Consider the following 14,980-nt stretch of genomic DNA (forward strand, 5'->3'; position numbering starts at 1 on the left):
CAGGAAATGATGAAGGCAAAACTCACTCTGGAGCAGGCTTGCAGGAGAGGTCACGTATATTTATTTTAGTCCACGTTTCACACAGAGTTGTTCAGGTCTCCCTTGCCCTGGAGGCAATGGATGCAAGCAGAGGGACATTATGCTGAAACTATGGCATCCTCTTTTTGTATATCTTAAAGTTTGATAGCTGAGCTCTGAATAGTGGGAAATACTACTATTTGAGGCCAAAAGGTCTATCTTAGGGTCTCAGCTCCACAAATGAACAACATAGCATGTTCAGGATCAGTGATGCATTCATTACAAAATGCAAGGAGTGAACACAAAGTTCTCTTTGCTCAGAGTTTCCCAAAGTACGGAGACCATTTAAATGAGCTTATTTTAATGTGCCTGAGGCAAAAAATGGTAGAATTGGTTTCTCAAACTTATAAAATTTCCACTCAAATTACAGTTTTAAGGGAAAAACATGAATGTAAGAAAGTACTGAAAGATATCTGGGGCTGGCCCGGGGGCTCAGCGGTTAAGTACACACATTCAGCTTTGGCGGCCAAGGGTTCGCTGGTTCAGATCCCAGGTGCGGACATGGCACCGCTTGGAAAGCCATGCTGTGGCAGGCATCCCACATATAAAGTGGACGAAGATGGGCACGAATGTTAGCTCAGGGCCAGTCTTCCTCAGCAAAAAAGAGGAGGATTGGCAGCAGATGTTAGCTCAGGGCTAATCTTCCTCAAAAAGAAAAAGAAAGAAAAAAGACATGTAGTAGTGGAATCTTCCAATACAACTAAAATCTGATGACACAAATGCTGAAAGTTGGCAGATGAAACTAGATGGAGTCTCAGTTTTTTCATAGCCCTAATGCTATGTGAGACAAGGATATCCTCAGAAATTGAGCTCCCCTCCAGGGTGGTGGCAAATGGAAGTGTGTGCGTGTGTGTGTGTGTGTGTGCACGCACGCTATAAGAGAACTCTGATCACAGGTGCACAAAAGCTATAAACATGTTTTGTTGTTGTTTGGTTTTTTTGTTTGTTTTTTTGTTTGTAAGAACTCAGTCTCTGGAACTAGATATATCTGCCTTCTGATTCTCAGTTCTGCCATTCACCAGCAATAGGATACTTAAACTTTATTTTATTCAGTTCTCTCACCTATTTATTGGGGATAGTAATTTTTCAAATTTTTTTTGTGAAGTACAAATGAGTCAAATACAAGTAAATTACTTCGCAGAGTGACTAGCATGTAGAGCTTAGAACAGTGTATCCATAAATACTCACATATGAAGAGGTCATGCAATTAGATTCTTCTCTAGTGAGAGCCTTCAGGCTGTTATTTTTTATACCTGTGGATGAAGAAAATTTATAAGAAGCAGCACATTTTCTTTTGAGCAATTGGATCATTCTTGCCCGATTGAAGAATGAACTTCATTATATTTTGGAGCCCGATTCCTATCATAAGTTGCTGAGGCATACCTCTTGATGATTAACATTAAAAGTTCAAAATAATAATTGGAATTAAAATGAATAGAAATCACATTTTAAGCTCAGAATGCAGCAGAGACTGCTATCAACAAGGCTGCTTTTATCTAGGGTCCAATTTCTCTTGTAATTAAGTTTCTTGAAAAAATAAGGTAACCTTTTAATTTTAATCTGATTGGAATAATAGACCTTTTTTCCATGAACAATTAAGCTGATGATGTTCCATTTATAAATTGCTTTTGTGATGACATTTTCATAGGAATTTTTTAAAAGGCTTTCTAGTTTACCATTTAGAACAGAAAGATCTGTCAGCTGAAAATATCTTATAAATGACTTCCTCTGGGTGTATGATTATTTAGGATTAAATTTTGAGACTGAACATTTGTAATATGATGTCCTTGGGATCCATGCCCCCAAACCGTGTTTCAGAGAAGAGTTCATCACATTGTAAAGGCTAAAAACAAAATCCAGAACCATGCATATGTCTATGGTTGATCAACAGTAAACCCAGTTTTGTACATTAAAGAAAAATATTATTATGAAGATGCATCAATTCTGTGGGAGACCCCAAAAGTACCCTACTTGAGAAGTAATGTACTTGAGTGTTTCCGTAAACACTACTGCTTGCCTCACAGCTCACTGATTTTGGTCTTAGAACAAGCCTGTACATTTGCATAGTAATTTCACAGTACAAAAAACTTATATAAATATATGTTCGTATATATTATACATTTCATCATTTGGAAATTATTTAGTATTGATGACTTTAAAGCAGGAGTTTTCTATTTTCCTCCAGTGATAAAATGTGCTGAAGAAGTATTACTAAATTAAAATTTGAAAATCCTAAAAAATGTTCCTGGAGGGTGATCACTTGTAATGATATTTACCTGTGTAATGTCAGTACCACCTGTTTGTGACTGTCTTCTAAGCTCCAGCAGGGCTATTTTTTTTCTTTAAAATAGTATTTCTGTCTAATAGCATAAACAAACCACTGGTTCATGCTTTTTCTGTGAAGGACCACACAGTAAATAGTTTAGGCTTTGTGGGCCATGCAGCCTCTGATGACACCTGTAAGGCAGCCAGCATGTAAATAAACAAGCTTGGCTGTATTCCAGTTAGACCTTATGTGGACATTCAAATTTGATTTTATATAATTTTCACATGTAATTTAATAATATTTTTCTTTTTATTTCTTTTCAACCATTTAAGATGTGAGAACTATTCTTAGCTCTCAGGCCGTACAAAAACAGGTGGCCGCAGGCCGAGTTTGACCCGTTAGCTGTGGTGTGCAGACCTCTGACCAGAGGCTTGGAGCTGTCGTCTGTGCTTCATTGATTTACCCACATTCCATTTTTGGATGCCTTTGCCTGCTCAGCTTCTCTTTTTTTTTGTGAAACTGTAGTGTATCCTCAAGTAACTTCTACCTATGGATTCTAGATTATTCTGTCTGGAGTCGGTTAGAACAAAATCTCTTCCCTTTGCTATAGCCTAGGCCTTTAGAAGGTTGAAGAAAATCACTTGGACTTCTCTGTATCTTAATATTTCTTAAACTCTTCCAGATACTTATGTTCAATGGCTACTCTTTTTCTGTTTGCTCCTTAATTTTCTAATTATTCTTGGTAAAATGAACAAAAAGTAAACAGAAACTTTAAGTTATTGTCTGTCTAACGGAGAGCTCCATAGAATTTCTATTTCCAAAGATCTTTGTATGAAGCAACAGTGAAGTGTGATTATTGGTGGGGGGAGTGTTGATTTATTTTTTTGGTTTTTACTTGTTTTATTTCACTGTAAAGATGTCTTATATATAAATAATTGGATAATTCTGGTATTTTTTCCCATGCTTAATAGTCGTCAACACAAATAACCACACATGCTCACACATTTATTTAGTCCTTAATTTCTATAAACTGTACTTGCCCAATGTGGTTATTGAGAGAAAATAACAGTACAAAAAAAGTTTTTAAAAATGGAGAGAGACAATAGATAAATGTTATAAATCCATTTTCTTATCTGAGAGTGGAGTCTAATAAAGCTAACCAGAAAATAAGCTATTATATCAAAATAGTTCATCGTCACCTTCCAAACAACTTTATTTACTTCATTCATTTTCCAAAGTTCCCCAATGGCACATTAATATCAATTCCCTACTTGATTCGGTTATGTTATGCCTTATTCGATCCAACAGGTGATAGAGCCACTTATGATATTAAAGAAACATGAGATATGAATTATAAGTAACACTGAATTTTTTGAGATGAACATAATTTTTACTTATATATTTCTGACTGTTGATATTAAAAATTGTTTTAAATTGAATCATCTTAAGAAAACAAAATTGACTTTTATCTTGTACTTCACAGGTTCTGGGTTGAACGATGGACAGTGGCATGAAGTTCGTTTCCTAGCTAAGGAAAATTTTGCCATTCTCACCATTGATGGTGATGAGGCTTCAGCCGTTCGAACTAATAGTCCTCTTCAAGTTAAAACAGGCGAGAAGTACTTTTTTGGAGGTAAGACTACCATTTTTTATTGGTTAACTAGTACATTGCTAACAATGGAGTTTCGATGAAGTTTGATTACAAAGTGTTTGATTCAATGGACTCAGTAGAAGTCAGGAAAAAAAAACATATTCTGTAATCTCATTGAGCTAAAAAGAGTGGCAAATTTATATTTCTTCATGATAAAGGTATTAATATGATATCACCATATTCTTCTTGTTCAATTCAAATATTCGAGATAGAAAGCATGAGATTCTGAATCCATTCATTCTCACAATATTATCCTCAATATTCAGCTTCTTGGATTGTGTATTAACCACCAATTGCTGTGTAACTAATTACCCCAAACTCTCATAGCTTAAAACAGCAAGGATTATTTCACAGTTACTCTAGATCAGGAATTCAGGAGCAGCTTCGCTGGGTGAATCTAACTCAGGTTCTCTCATGAGGTTATGCTATCCCCAAGGTCTTGGCCATGGCTGCACCATTTGAAGGGTGCATTAGACTTGACTGCATTAGAGCGTCTGCTTCCAGGAAGGCTCACTCACTCAGTTGACAGTTGGTGCTGGCTGTTGGCTGGGGTGCCTCAGTTCTCCTCCATGTGGCTCTGATTCTTCAGGGCCTCTCTTCCTCCAGTGGCCTCTGCTATAGGTGGTTGGGCTCAGAGAGAGATGGAGGAGGAGGGGAGGGGAAAGCCAATAATCAAGAGAGAAGTTTTCCAGGATGGAAGCCAAAGTTTTTTAATAATTCAGTCTTGGAAATGACATCCCATCCCTTCTGTGATATACAGTTTGCTGTAAGTGAATCACTCAATCCAGCTCGTACTTAAAGGAAGGGGATTACACAGGGATCCAGAGATTATTGGGATCATCTTAAAGACTGCCTACCATAGGATGCCTTATATGAGAAGCCATTTTATGACAAATATCTTGGTTCTTCAATAATGAAAAGATTACTAAAAGGGAAGATTTTATTGACCACAAATCCTGCTTTCTGTGAAAGAATGTTGTAGCATGGACCTGGCATATTGTCTAATTTAAGAAAAGCATCCTGGCCAAAAGTGATTTTTTTCTCAGTAATTAAATATGGGATATCTTTTATTAAAGTGCTAGGTTTTAGGTTAATATATCCTTCATTAGATTATTGCCTTTCTCATTCTAAATCATGCATGTGAGATATAAAAAAATACAGTGCATCCTTAGAAAAGGCTTTGGTTTAAGCTTTAAAAAACATATGTGCACAGATATTTGCCTCTGAAAAGATATCTTTTAATATCCACATATCTATTTATTTGTTTATATAAATATATTTTTCTATATCACTATATTTACATATTTTTCTAAATATTAGAATAAGTCTACTTGAGAGCTTGTATGCCTTTTTCCCTGCTGTATTTCTCAAGGTGCTAGAAAAATGCTCGGAATATAATAGATGAACAATAAATATTTATGAATGAATTAGTAAATTCTGAAAAATAGACAAGGCAAGCATTTTCTTTCCATTTGTCTACAAGAAGAAATGGAAGTCCTAGGAGCTTTACTGACTTGCCACTGAGTTTGTAGCCAGCACCTGAATTCCAGACCTCTGACTCCTGTACTAGGGTGTTTGTCCCCTTGGCATCATGATATGATGATGAGTGACAACTCAGACACAAAAGTCCTGACCTAGACCTCTGCTTCTTAACTCTTCCCTGGTGTTGTTGGAAACAACATGATTTTATAAAGGCTCTCAGTAAACATTTGATGAGTGGTTGAAAGTCAGACAAGATGTCTCATGAGTGAGTAAACTGGGGCTTGTTGATGTGAGAAAAAACAACCCAATAGCCAAAGTGGTTTTTCTCCAAAAATATATTTAATATAATGGGCTTTTGGCAAACAGTCTTCATTGCTGTTATAGAAAATGGATCACAATAGTCAGTTGGAAAGATATTGATAATCCCTACGTATCCAAATGACAGTGGAAAATCTTTGGCCATAAATGAGGTTACTGCCTAAGGTCAGTTTTGATTTATTTCTATCTAGAAGGGTAAGCAAATAGCTATAACTACAAATTTATGGCATAGAGCTTATAGGATATGAGCACTTTATAGTGTGCTATTTACTACTGCTTTACAGATTTTGGTTTTCAAACCCAGCAATCAGGAGCATATTTTGTCCTCCTTGGGTCTTTGATCTACCATTGGGAAATGCTGTCGGCAAATGGTCATGATGCCTCTTTGGTTATATCTTCATTGGCTGAATCCTCAGAGTGTATGAGAATCACTAGGGGGACTTGTTACCATTCAGATTCCTAGACCCCACCCATAGAACATTAAAATGCAGGATGCTGAGAAATTGAAGAATTCTAAACTTCAGGTAATTCCAATACAAGTGATCTGAGGAACAGAATTATAGATCGATTTTTAGCCAATTTGCATGCACATCTTTTAGATTCTTTCTGAAAGAGAACATCAGCCACTGGAAAGTGAGGGGAATGAGAATTACCTACTCTTGTATAGCTTTGCCACCACAGAGCAGTGAAAGGAAGTCCCAGGCCAAGGTCTGGTGCACAGACAGACATTTATTAAATGAACGATTCTTAGCAAGTGGGCACAACACTGTTAATACAAATTCTTCTGTAAGATCAGTGAAGTCCTAGCTGTCTGACTTTCTATGTCTTAAATAAAATATTCTCTCCAGGCAGCTGTAGCAATATTCTAGAAGCTGGATTCAGCTGCACTCAGAGCCAGTGCCAGGCAACAGAAAGCCTCCTAAGCTGATGTCTGGCACAAGATCACTAAGTGATCCAGATTCCAGAACCATCTCCAAGGCTTCAGGTCACGGGCCTCACTGGAGTCTTATACTCTCTTCACACAGGCTGCAGGTATCTGTAAAAGATGTTTTGCCAAACTATACATCCTTAATATCTTTAATTTCACTCTTGAGATCTCTTTTCTAACATTTATCTAACATCCATGCTAATTAGCAAACCATGAATTTCACCAAAGAAAATCCAGTTTGGCATTCTGGAAGTTGATCAGAGGAAGAGATAGCACAAATCTTGGAGCAATCGCCTGTGCAGCGGCCACGGTGTTTGTGATATAATGCTCACCACGGCCTCTGGCATGTAGTTTCCAAATTAGAATGCTAGCTACCACTGGACTGTGAATTAAAACACACACACACGCACAGACGACTCCACACTGTCTGTGCTGAAAGCTTGAAGTTGAAGATATTTTAATGAAAACTTCTTAAGAAATATTGGCGTCGTGGAAAGAAGAACTGCCTTTGTCCTAAAACATGTGCTCTGAATCATGCGCCTCTGATGGTGGATGGTGGCTTCGCTTAGCTGATGATCATTTTAATAATTTCTCTTACTTTCTTCATCTCTTAAAAGGCAATGGAATCTGTTTTGCGAACATCACACAGCGTAACCTGGTAAACCCCGGGCTTCAGCCGAGGGAGCGCTAAATGCTGACTGCCTTTGCGAGTCAGCTGTAGTCTTTTTTTTTTTTTTTTTTAACTCCCTCAGAGACAGAGCCTCCCAAGGAAGACTGGAGATTTCAAACCATGTGCTCATCTAAACCTCTCACCAGCTCCTCGACTACTCAAAGCATTTCTTCCTGTTAGTCAATACAAAACAAATTGTTTTCCCGCTAGCTGAATGCCCTCAGGAAGGACTTCCCTGCCCTCATGTTCCAGAAACCCCGTCAACAGTCCACGCTTTGTTTCTTTTGAAGTTGGGTCATGATCTGGCAGCTTCTCTCGCCGGTGCAGACCCGGCTGTTCTGGCTCCATCCTGCTCCCTACTGACCCCGGCAAGGTCTTCGTTCTCCTCTGTGACACCCATGAGCAGATGCTGAAGCACTAAGAATGCTTTTCTCTTGTTCCTTCTTAGCAATGAACAGAAAAAGAAAGAGAGTATTCATTTGGGATGTTTCCTCAGCAAAAGATAGTTTATCTGCTTTAACTTTTTTCCTACCTCCCAACTGGAATTCCTTTTGATAGCATTCCACTAATTTTAATAGGCAAAAGAATAATAAACACAATAATTAACATTATTTATTGACTGCTTCCCTGGTAATAGGCTTTCTTTGGTTTTTGTTGCTTTGTGGATGCATCACTTCCATCTCTGCCTCCATCTTCACAATCACCTTCTTCCATCTGTGTCTCTGTGTCCAAACTTCCCTTTTCTTATACCAGTCATCAGATTAGAATCCATTAGGTGATCAGATTATCATTTCATTTTAACTTGATTATGTCTGCAAGGACACTATTTCCAAATAAGGCCACATGTACAGATTCCAGAGGCTAGGACTTCAACATATCTTTCTAGAAGCCCATAAGAAGCTAAATGATTTGGTTTGAAGCTCCCTTTAATTAAAGTCACCATACTTCTTAAAGGAAATATGTATTTCTGGATTTATATTATCCATTCTCAAAAATGAATTTTATGGGAGTTAAAAGTCAAACAAATTTTGGGACATGTGGATGACTAAGGGTAGAGATATTCAAACAAAAAAACAAATACAATTACAAAGCACAAAATTAAATTACTGTGCACATTGGATAAAAACACCACTGCTAGCCAGATTTCTGAACATGGCTTTCTGACCTCTGAGCAGGACTGGGTATAGAACTTTAAGGAAATCAATAAAAAGAGATTTCTGAGGGAATTCTGTGCCCGCGCTTGGTAATGGAGAGTGAGAAGTTATCTCTGATAAATGTTAGAAAGCTTTGTGTAAACAAAACGAAACAAAACAAAAAACTGCAAATAATAATAAAAGGAATCATTGATATGAAAGTACATCTCGTGTCTCAGAAACCAACATTTGAAGTGAGAAGAAAAGAGCATACAGCTAGACTTTGTATTAGGATTCTCAGAGAAACAGAACCAGTATATATATATTGAGGAGACCGACTATAGAAATAGCTCACATGGTTCTGGGGGCCAGAAGTCCCACGATTTGCAATCTGTGAACTGGAGACCCAGGAAAGCCGGGGGTGTCATTCAGTTTGAGTCCCAAAGACTAAGAGCCAGAGTTGCTGATGGTGTTAACTCCCAGTCTCAAAGGTCGCTGGTGTAAGCACCTGAAACCAGGATCTCTGATGTCCAAGGACAGGAGGAGATGGACGTCTCAGCTCAAAAAGAGAGAGAGAGAGTCCTCCTTCCTTTGTCCTTTTGTTTTCTTTGCGCCCTCAGTGGATTGGATGATGCCTGCCCACTTTAATGAGAGCCATCTTCTTTACTCAGTCTGATTCAAATGCTAATCTCTTCCAGAAACACCCTCACAGACACACGCAGAAAGAATGTTTTATGAGTTATCAGGGCATCCCTTACCTTCTTTTTTTTTTTTTAATTTTATTTTTTCATTTTTCCTTTGTCTCCCCAAAGTCCCCCAGTACATAGTTGTATATTTTTAGTTAGGGGTCCTCCTAGTTGTGGCATGTCTGCACCCAGGATCCGAACCAGCAAAACCCTGAGCCACCGAAGCAGAGCGTGCGAACTTAACCACTGGGCCACGGGGCCAGCCCCACATCCCTTAGCTTCTACGTTGACACATAAAATTGACTATCACAGACTTGGAGTCAGCAAACACTAGGGACAGGACCATAATAGAGGACAAGGGAAGAGGATTTACCTACATTGCCTTGTCTGACCTGGGAATTTTCAGAAACAGAGGAATTTGGAATCTCACCTTGATTTGTAGTGCAATGGAAACCTCCCACTACCAAAGAAATGAAAATGTTAAAGACTTAGCTGTAGATAATAATAATGCTGGAAATAAAACAATCACACACACAAAAAAGAGTGCCATAAAAAGAAGATAAGTTTGTTCTCATTCCTCATTTGAGTTTAAGTGGCCCTTCCAAAATCACACATGTTTAGGAATGAGTTGTCATCCTAATGTCATGCTGTACTGGTGCTGGAATTTTGTAAGATATGCATCTGCTAATCAGTGGAACATAGGCTTTGTCGACGAAAATAATCCATAACCAATCTGTAAATGAAAATTTGGGTGAGTTTATTCTGAGCTGAAATCTGAGGACCATGGCCCGGGGCCTTTCTTCCCAAAGGAAGAAAGGGCACCGAAGAAGTGGGGTGCACAGAGTGGTTATATACCCCCAAACAGGGTGTTTCACATATGACTGAAATGTCCCTCCCACAATAGTCACAAGATTGCCCTGTCGGCACAGCACTTGATGGATACAGCAGGTAGTGGGTCTGCCATCTTGGTGGGCGTAGCAGGAGGCAAGTCTATTTTCTCGAGCTGGGCGGTCACAGGTGAGTGCAGCAATCAGTTTCTAGCCTATGGAAAGATGCTTAATCCTTAAGGAGACACCAACGTTGGGAGGGGGAGGGAAGTTGCACCTTTATCTCAAGGGCCGTTTGCTCTTGCCATAGGGAATCTCTAAAGCAGATATACAACGCATGCTCAACAGCCACGGTCAGGCCCTTTTGGAAAGACAAGGTCAGGCTGAATTAGGTTTACACCAAATGGCTTCCTCATATTCTCCAATATATCCTATTGCTTGCCATTTTTATTTGTCAGCTTAGAGTCACAGAGATATAACGAAGTGTTCCCAGAGAGTTGTTCATATTAAAACAACTAGCAAAGTCTAAGAGAACATCCTGGACATCCCATGGCTATGTGTCAAATCTCTTACTGGCAGTAGAATAGTTCCCTGCGTTTGATATATAAATGCTGGACAAATGTGCTGTTTTACACACAAAGTGTTCTCACAAGAAATGCCTGCAGAAGAAAACAAATGTGATATTACTTTGGGAATTGAAGTTCTTAAACTCTATTATTAGATCAATGTTCAATTTTCTCTTCACTAGTTGAAATAATAGTAGATCTTTTTATCTATTCTGGGCCTGATTTTCCAAATCCTTGGTTATCTTTAGGACTTTCCTTTCAAACATGCTTTGGTATTTTCATTCATCTTTTCATTATAGAACTGGAATCTGTGTTTGTTCATTTATATCTAAAGAGATTATGGAGCCCCTAGCATGACTCTGGCATTATGCTAGGTGCTGGCAATATAGTATGACCAAAAAGAAGACATATTTTCTCCCCTCATGGAATTTACTGTTTTTGCTCTATAGCTCCATGTGTCTCATCTTTATAAAGTTATCATTTTACATTATTTGCGTGATTCTCTTATTAATGTATACCTATTCCAAGCTTTATGTAGAGAAACCTCTGTTTTGCTTTTAAGGCCTTTAAACGATTGGATGAGGCCCACCCACATTGTCAAAGATAATCTCCTTTACTTGAAGTCATTTGACTGTAGATATTATCCACTTCTACAAAATACGTTCACAGCAACACCTAGATTAGTGTTTAATTGAGCAGCTGTGTACTATAGCCTGTCCAAGATGGCCCATTGCTAAAGCAGTGAACAAGTCAGAAAAAAATACTTGCTTTCAGAAGGTTACATTCCAATTGAAACAACGAATAAATTGGTTGAGTATGTTTTGGAGAAAATAAATGAGGCAAAGGGATGGTCAGTTCTTGGCGGTGGGGGGGATGTTGAAGACTACCATTTAAAATAAGTTAGCCATAGGAAGGCTCAACTGAGAAGATGGCGAGTGAGCAGAGAGCTCAAGGGGATGAGCAAGCACATCCTGAGGAGATGTGGGAGGGAGCGTCCCGGCAGAAGGAGGAGTCCATGTAACGACACATACAGGTGGAGTGCGCATGGAGGGTTTGAGAGGGGAAGGCCAGCATAGCCCCCAGAATGAGCAGGCAGAGGCTGGATTGTGAAGGGTCTTGTACTTGGAGTGAGATGGGAAGGCATTTTAAACTGATCTCAGCCTGCTGTTTTGAGAAAAGATTATAGTTAAATGAGAGAGAGCAGCGGAGGCTATTGCAATAATCCAGATAAAGGAAGGTGGACTGGGTTGTAGCCATGGAGGGGAAGCGATCAATTCTGAATACATTTCTGGAAGTCAAGCCAACGGGACTTGCTGACAGGTGGGATCGAGGACGTGATAGACAAAAAGGAGCCAAGGCTAACCCCAATCTGGCTGACAGAAAGCCTTGAGCTTACCTTTTCCCACTATTCCACACTTCCTCCTTCCTCTTACACACTTTGGGGTCCACTTGGCAGTGTTTCCCTAAAAATTGCTTCCAACCTGTGCATCAGAAACTACAGACGGTATTGTTGTCCATGGAGTAACCTGTCATTCTTCCTCCAAAACTGATAGGACCATGACCCCCCCCTTCCCTGCCACACACACACATGCACATGCGCATGCACACCCACCCACACACACACACACTCTTTCACAGCTCCCTGTCTCCTCTCTCCTGGTTTGCCTTGCTGGGTTCTGAATCATTTCCCAAATCTCATTTCAAGTCTTGGTCAAATGCTTTTTTTGCTGCATCACACATGGGGCGCAACAAGGGTCAGGAATCTGCTGATTTAAAATCAGCTCTGGTAAACTAAAATTCCCATCAGTCCCTGATTTGGGGACCACAGTGCCATTCGGAAATAGGCAAGAGGAGGACACTGACTCAAAGCTAAGTAATTGCTGTAAGATGAGTGGCCTTTTAAAATGCCAGTTCACGTTGAACTTGCTAGTACATATACTTCCAGCTTCAGAAGTCTGGCTCAGTTGTAATCTTTTCCTCTTGGTCTTTCTTTGTTCCATCCACGTTCCAACCATACTGAGGTTGGAGGCGGTTAGGAGATAAACAATTTATTTCCTTTTTAAAAATAAAATGAAAGTTAACCATCATCTACATTTACATAGTGCTGAACATCATTTATTAATATTGAAATGCTTGGGTGCTCCATCTTACTTTTGTGTTATATGCCTCTTTTTGAAATACTAATTTAGTATTTATGGCAAGAGTCAACTTTTTCTTACCAACTGACTAATAAGTTACTAAGTTTTAGAATGAGAAATGAAGAAATCACAGCTTAGAACCTTAGGAATTGCTGTAAATTTTTAATAGTTTATTTATTTGGATTGGCTAACACTATATAATAATTGGAATTCCTTTTTTTATTGCTTCCTAACCCATTATTTAATTATATTATATATAATTACATACACACACACACACATACAGCACTTTTACTCTTTCACTCTGGTTCATTATTATATGTGATTGTTTTCCCCTTTTTCAGCTTCAAGGAGTTGGTCCTCCTTAACTGTAGTCTAGAAACCCTTCCTCAATTATTAATTTCTTACACAGAACTTGATTGTACAAAAGCAGCTACTTACCCATGAAAGTATTTAGATCAATATTTTCGATTCTATGCAAATTCTTTCCCACTTTTTAAAAATACATTTTTAAGCCATTTCTTGCCCTTACAAGAACATTAACAAGGAGAGATATATTTCGTTTTCAATCTAATTCCCAAAGAACTTTTGGCCATTTTCGTTTGTTTTCCAATTATGCACATAGAAGAAAAGGGCAAAGGAGAGGCAGCGAATTGCACGGTGAAATGGAATATATTAACCTCCTCAGAAACTGTTTCTCTGTTGGAGATAGGAAAGTATTCGTTACACAGCCCCAAATTCCAAAAATCTTCATACGTTTTTATACCTACTTTATACCTTGGTATACCCTTTAAACCTAATTTAGAAGTAAAATTTAATTAGAGCTATGATTGGGGCTAATTATCATTAGAATTATTGTCATACTCTACATGCCTTTGCCTTTTTCTGGCTCTTATGACTGGCTTTCATCGGAAATATTCAGATTTCAGACAGAATTATAAGTAGCGTTGCAAAGAAACAATATCATGAATTGCAAAAACTCTTTGACTTGCAGGAATTGTCTTAACCCCATGGCTATTTCTCCCTGGCATCATTTGCTTTTTTTTCTCCTTACATTGGTTCTTCTACTTTAAAATCACTAGACTAAAAGAACAGAATGTTCTGACAGTGGAAATGACATGGACAGCTCTACAAATATGTAAATTAAATATGACGTCTCTGTGTAGATTGTTTAGAAAATATCTTCCGTATCTAAAATGCTCTTAAGGTGAAAAAAAAATTGATCAAATTTTTAAAGCTGTGATGACTTGTACATCTGGTGCAAATATGTGATATATGTCAAGTTATTACTTGGAGAACATAAGTATTTCTACAGTTGTCCTATCCACTTGATTTTACAATGCTTTGCCAAAGGGAAAAAAAAGGAAAGAATGTATACATTTTTTTTCATGAGTAATGTAGCAGTTCAGGCACTCTAAGAAGCAGAGGCTAAGGCAGAATTAGACATTCGAAAGATTTTTTGGGAAAAATGTCTCTGAAGAATAAAAGAATGAAAGAGGAGAAGGAGGACTGACACCTGGGGAAGGAGAGAGGGAAGGAAGGAAGACTGTGTAGGAAGAGCCCCATATTGTAGCTCAGCTTTGAGACGGTGTTGGCCACAGTCCTTGCAAAATTTGCCTGTTGGAGTGTCAGGTCAGACAGAAGTGGTCTGACTCTGGAACTCTTGCCATATTTAGAAATTAACTGCGGCGTTCTCGGGGAGAATGGCCTCAGCAGAAGGGCATCATTGGACCCTAATCGGATCAGCCAACTCCGATATCAGACAAGAAGGGAGAGGTGACCAGCACTCCTCCTTGGCCACCACAAGTCATTGGATAATGATACAAATAAGTGAAAATGAAAGATAGTTCTAGAAAGTTCTTTCATAAAACTTCTTTATAAATTAAAGAGAAATTTGTTTTTTTTTAAGTAATGAAGTTGATATTTCTGTTTTCCTTTCTAATTCTTTATGACTGAACCAAGAGAGGAAATGATTGTAGGGTACTAATTTTTCATAAAAATTGCTGAAAATTCAAATAATAATATTCCTATATGTGCAGAAAGAAAGTCCAAAAGAAATCCAGTGCCTGAAGTTGTACTGGTCTGTTATTGTTTATTTGGTTTGCTTTCCTGTTTTGTTTTTCATTTAGGCAGTCAGTTATTTATATGTAACCTTCTCCCTTTGAACTAGAAAGTAAGTTCTTTTTGGGGTGTGTGGCTTTTATTTCCATTGTTGAATTTTTAAAGATCACAGACTT

At 38.4% G+C, this 14,980-nt stretch overlaps 1 protein-coding gene across 1 annotated transcript in view; it reads left to right on the top strand.

Moving 5' to 3' along the window:
• Positions 1 to 14,980, top strand: part of CNTNAP2 (contactin associated protein 2) — a 1,871,069-nt gene that overhangs the window by 998,593 nt on the left and 857,496 nt on the right. The window contains exon 9 of the mRNA XM_070616681.1: positions 3,828 to 3,977. Coding sequence (XP_070472782.1) covers positions 3,828 to 3,977 — 150 coding nt within the window. The remainder of the gene's footprint in view (positions 1 to 3,827; positions 3,978 to 14,980) is intronic.

This window comes from Equus przewalskii, chromosome 4 (assembly GCF_037783145.1).
Source record: "Equus przewalskii isolate Varuska chromosome 4, EquPr2, whole genome shotgun sequence".
Taxonomy (NCBI): Eukaryota; Metazoa; Chordata; class Mammalia; order Perissodactyla; family Equidae; genus Equus; species Equus przewalskii.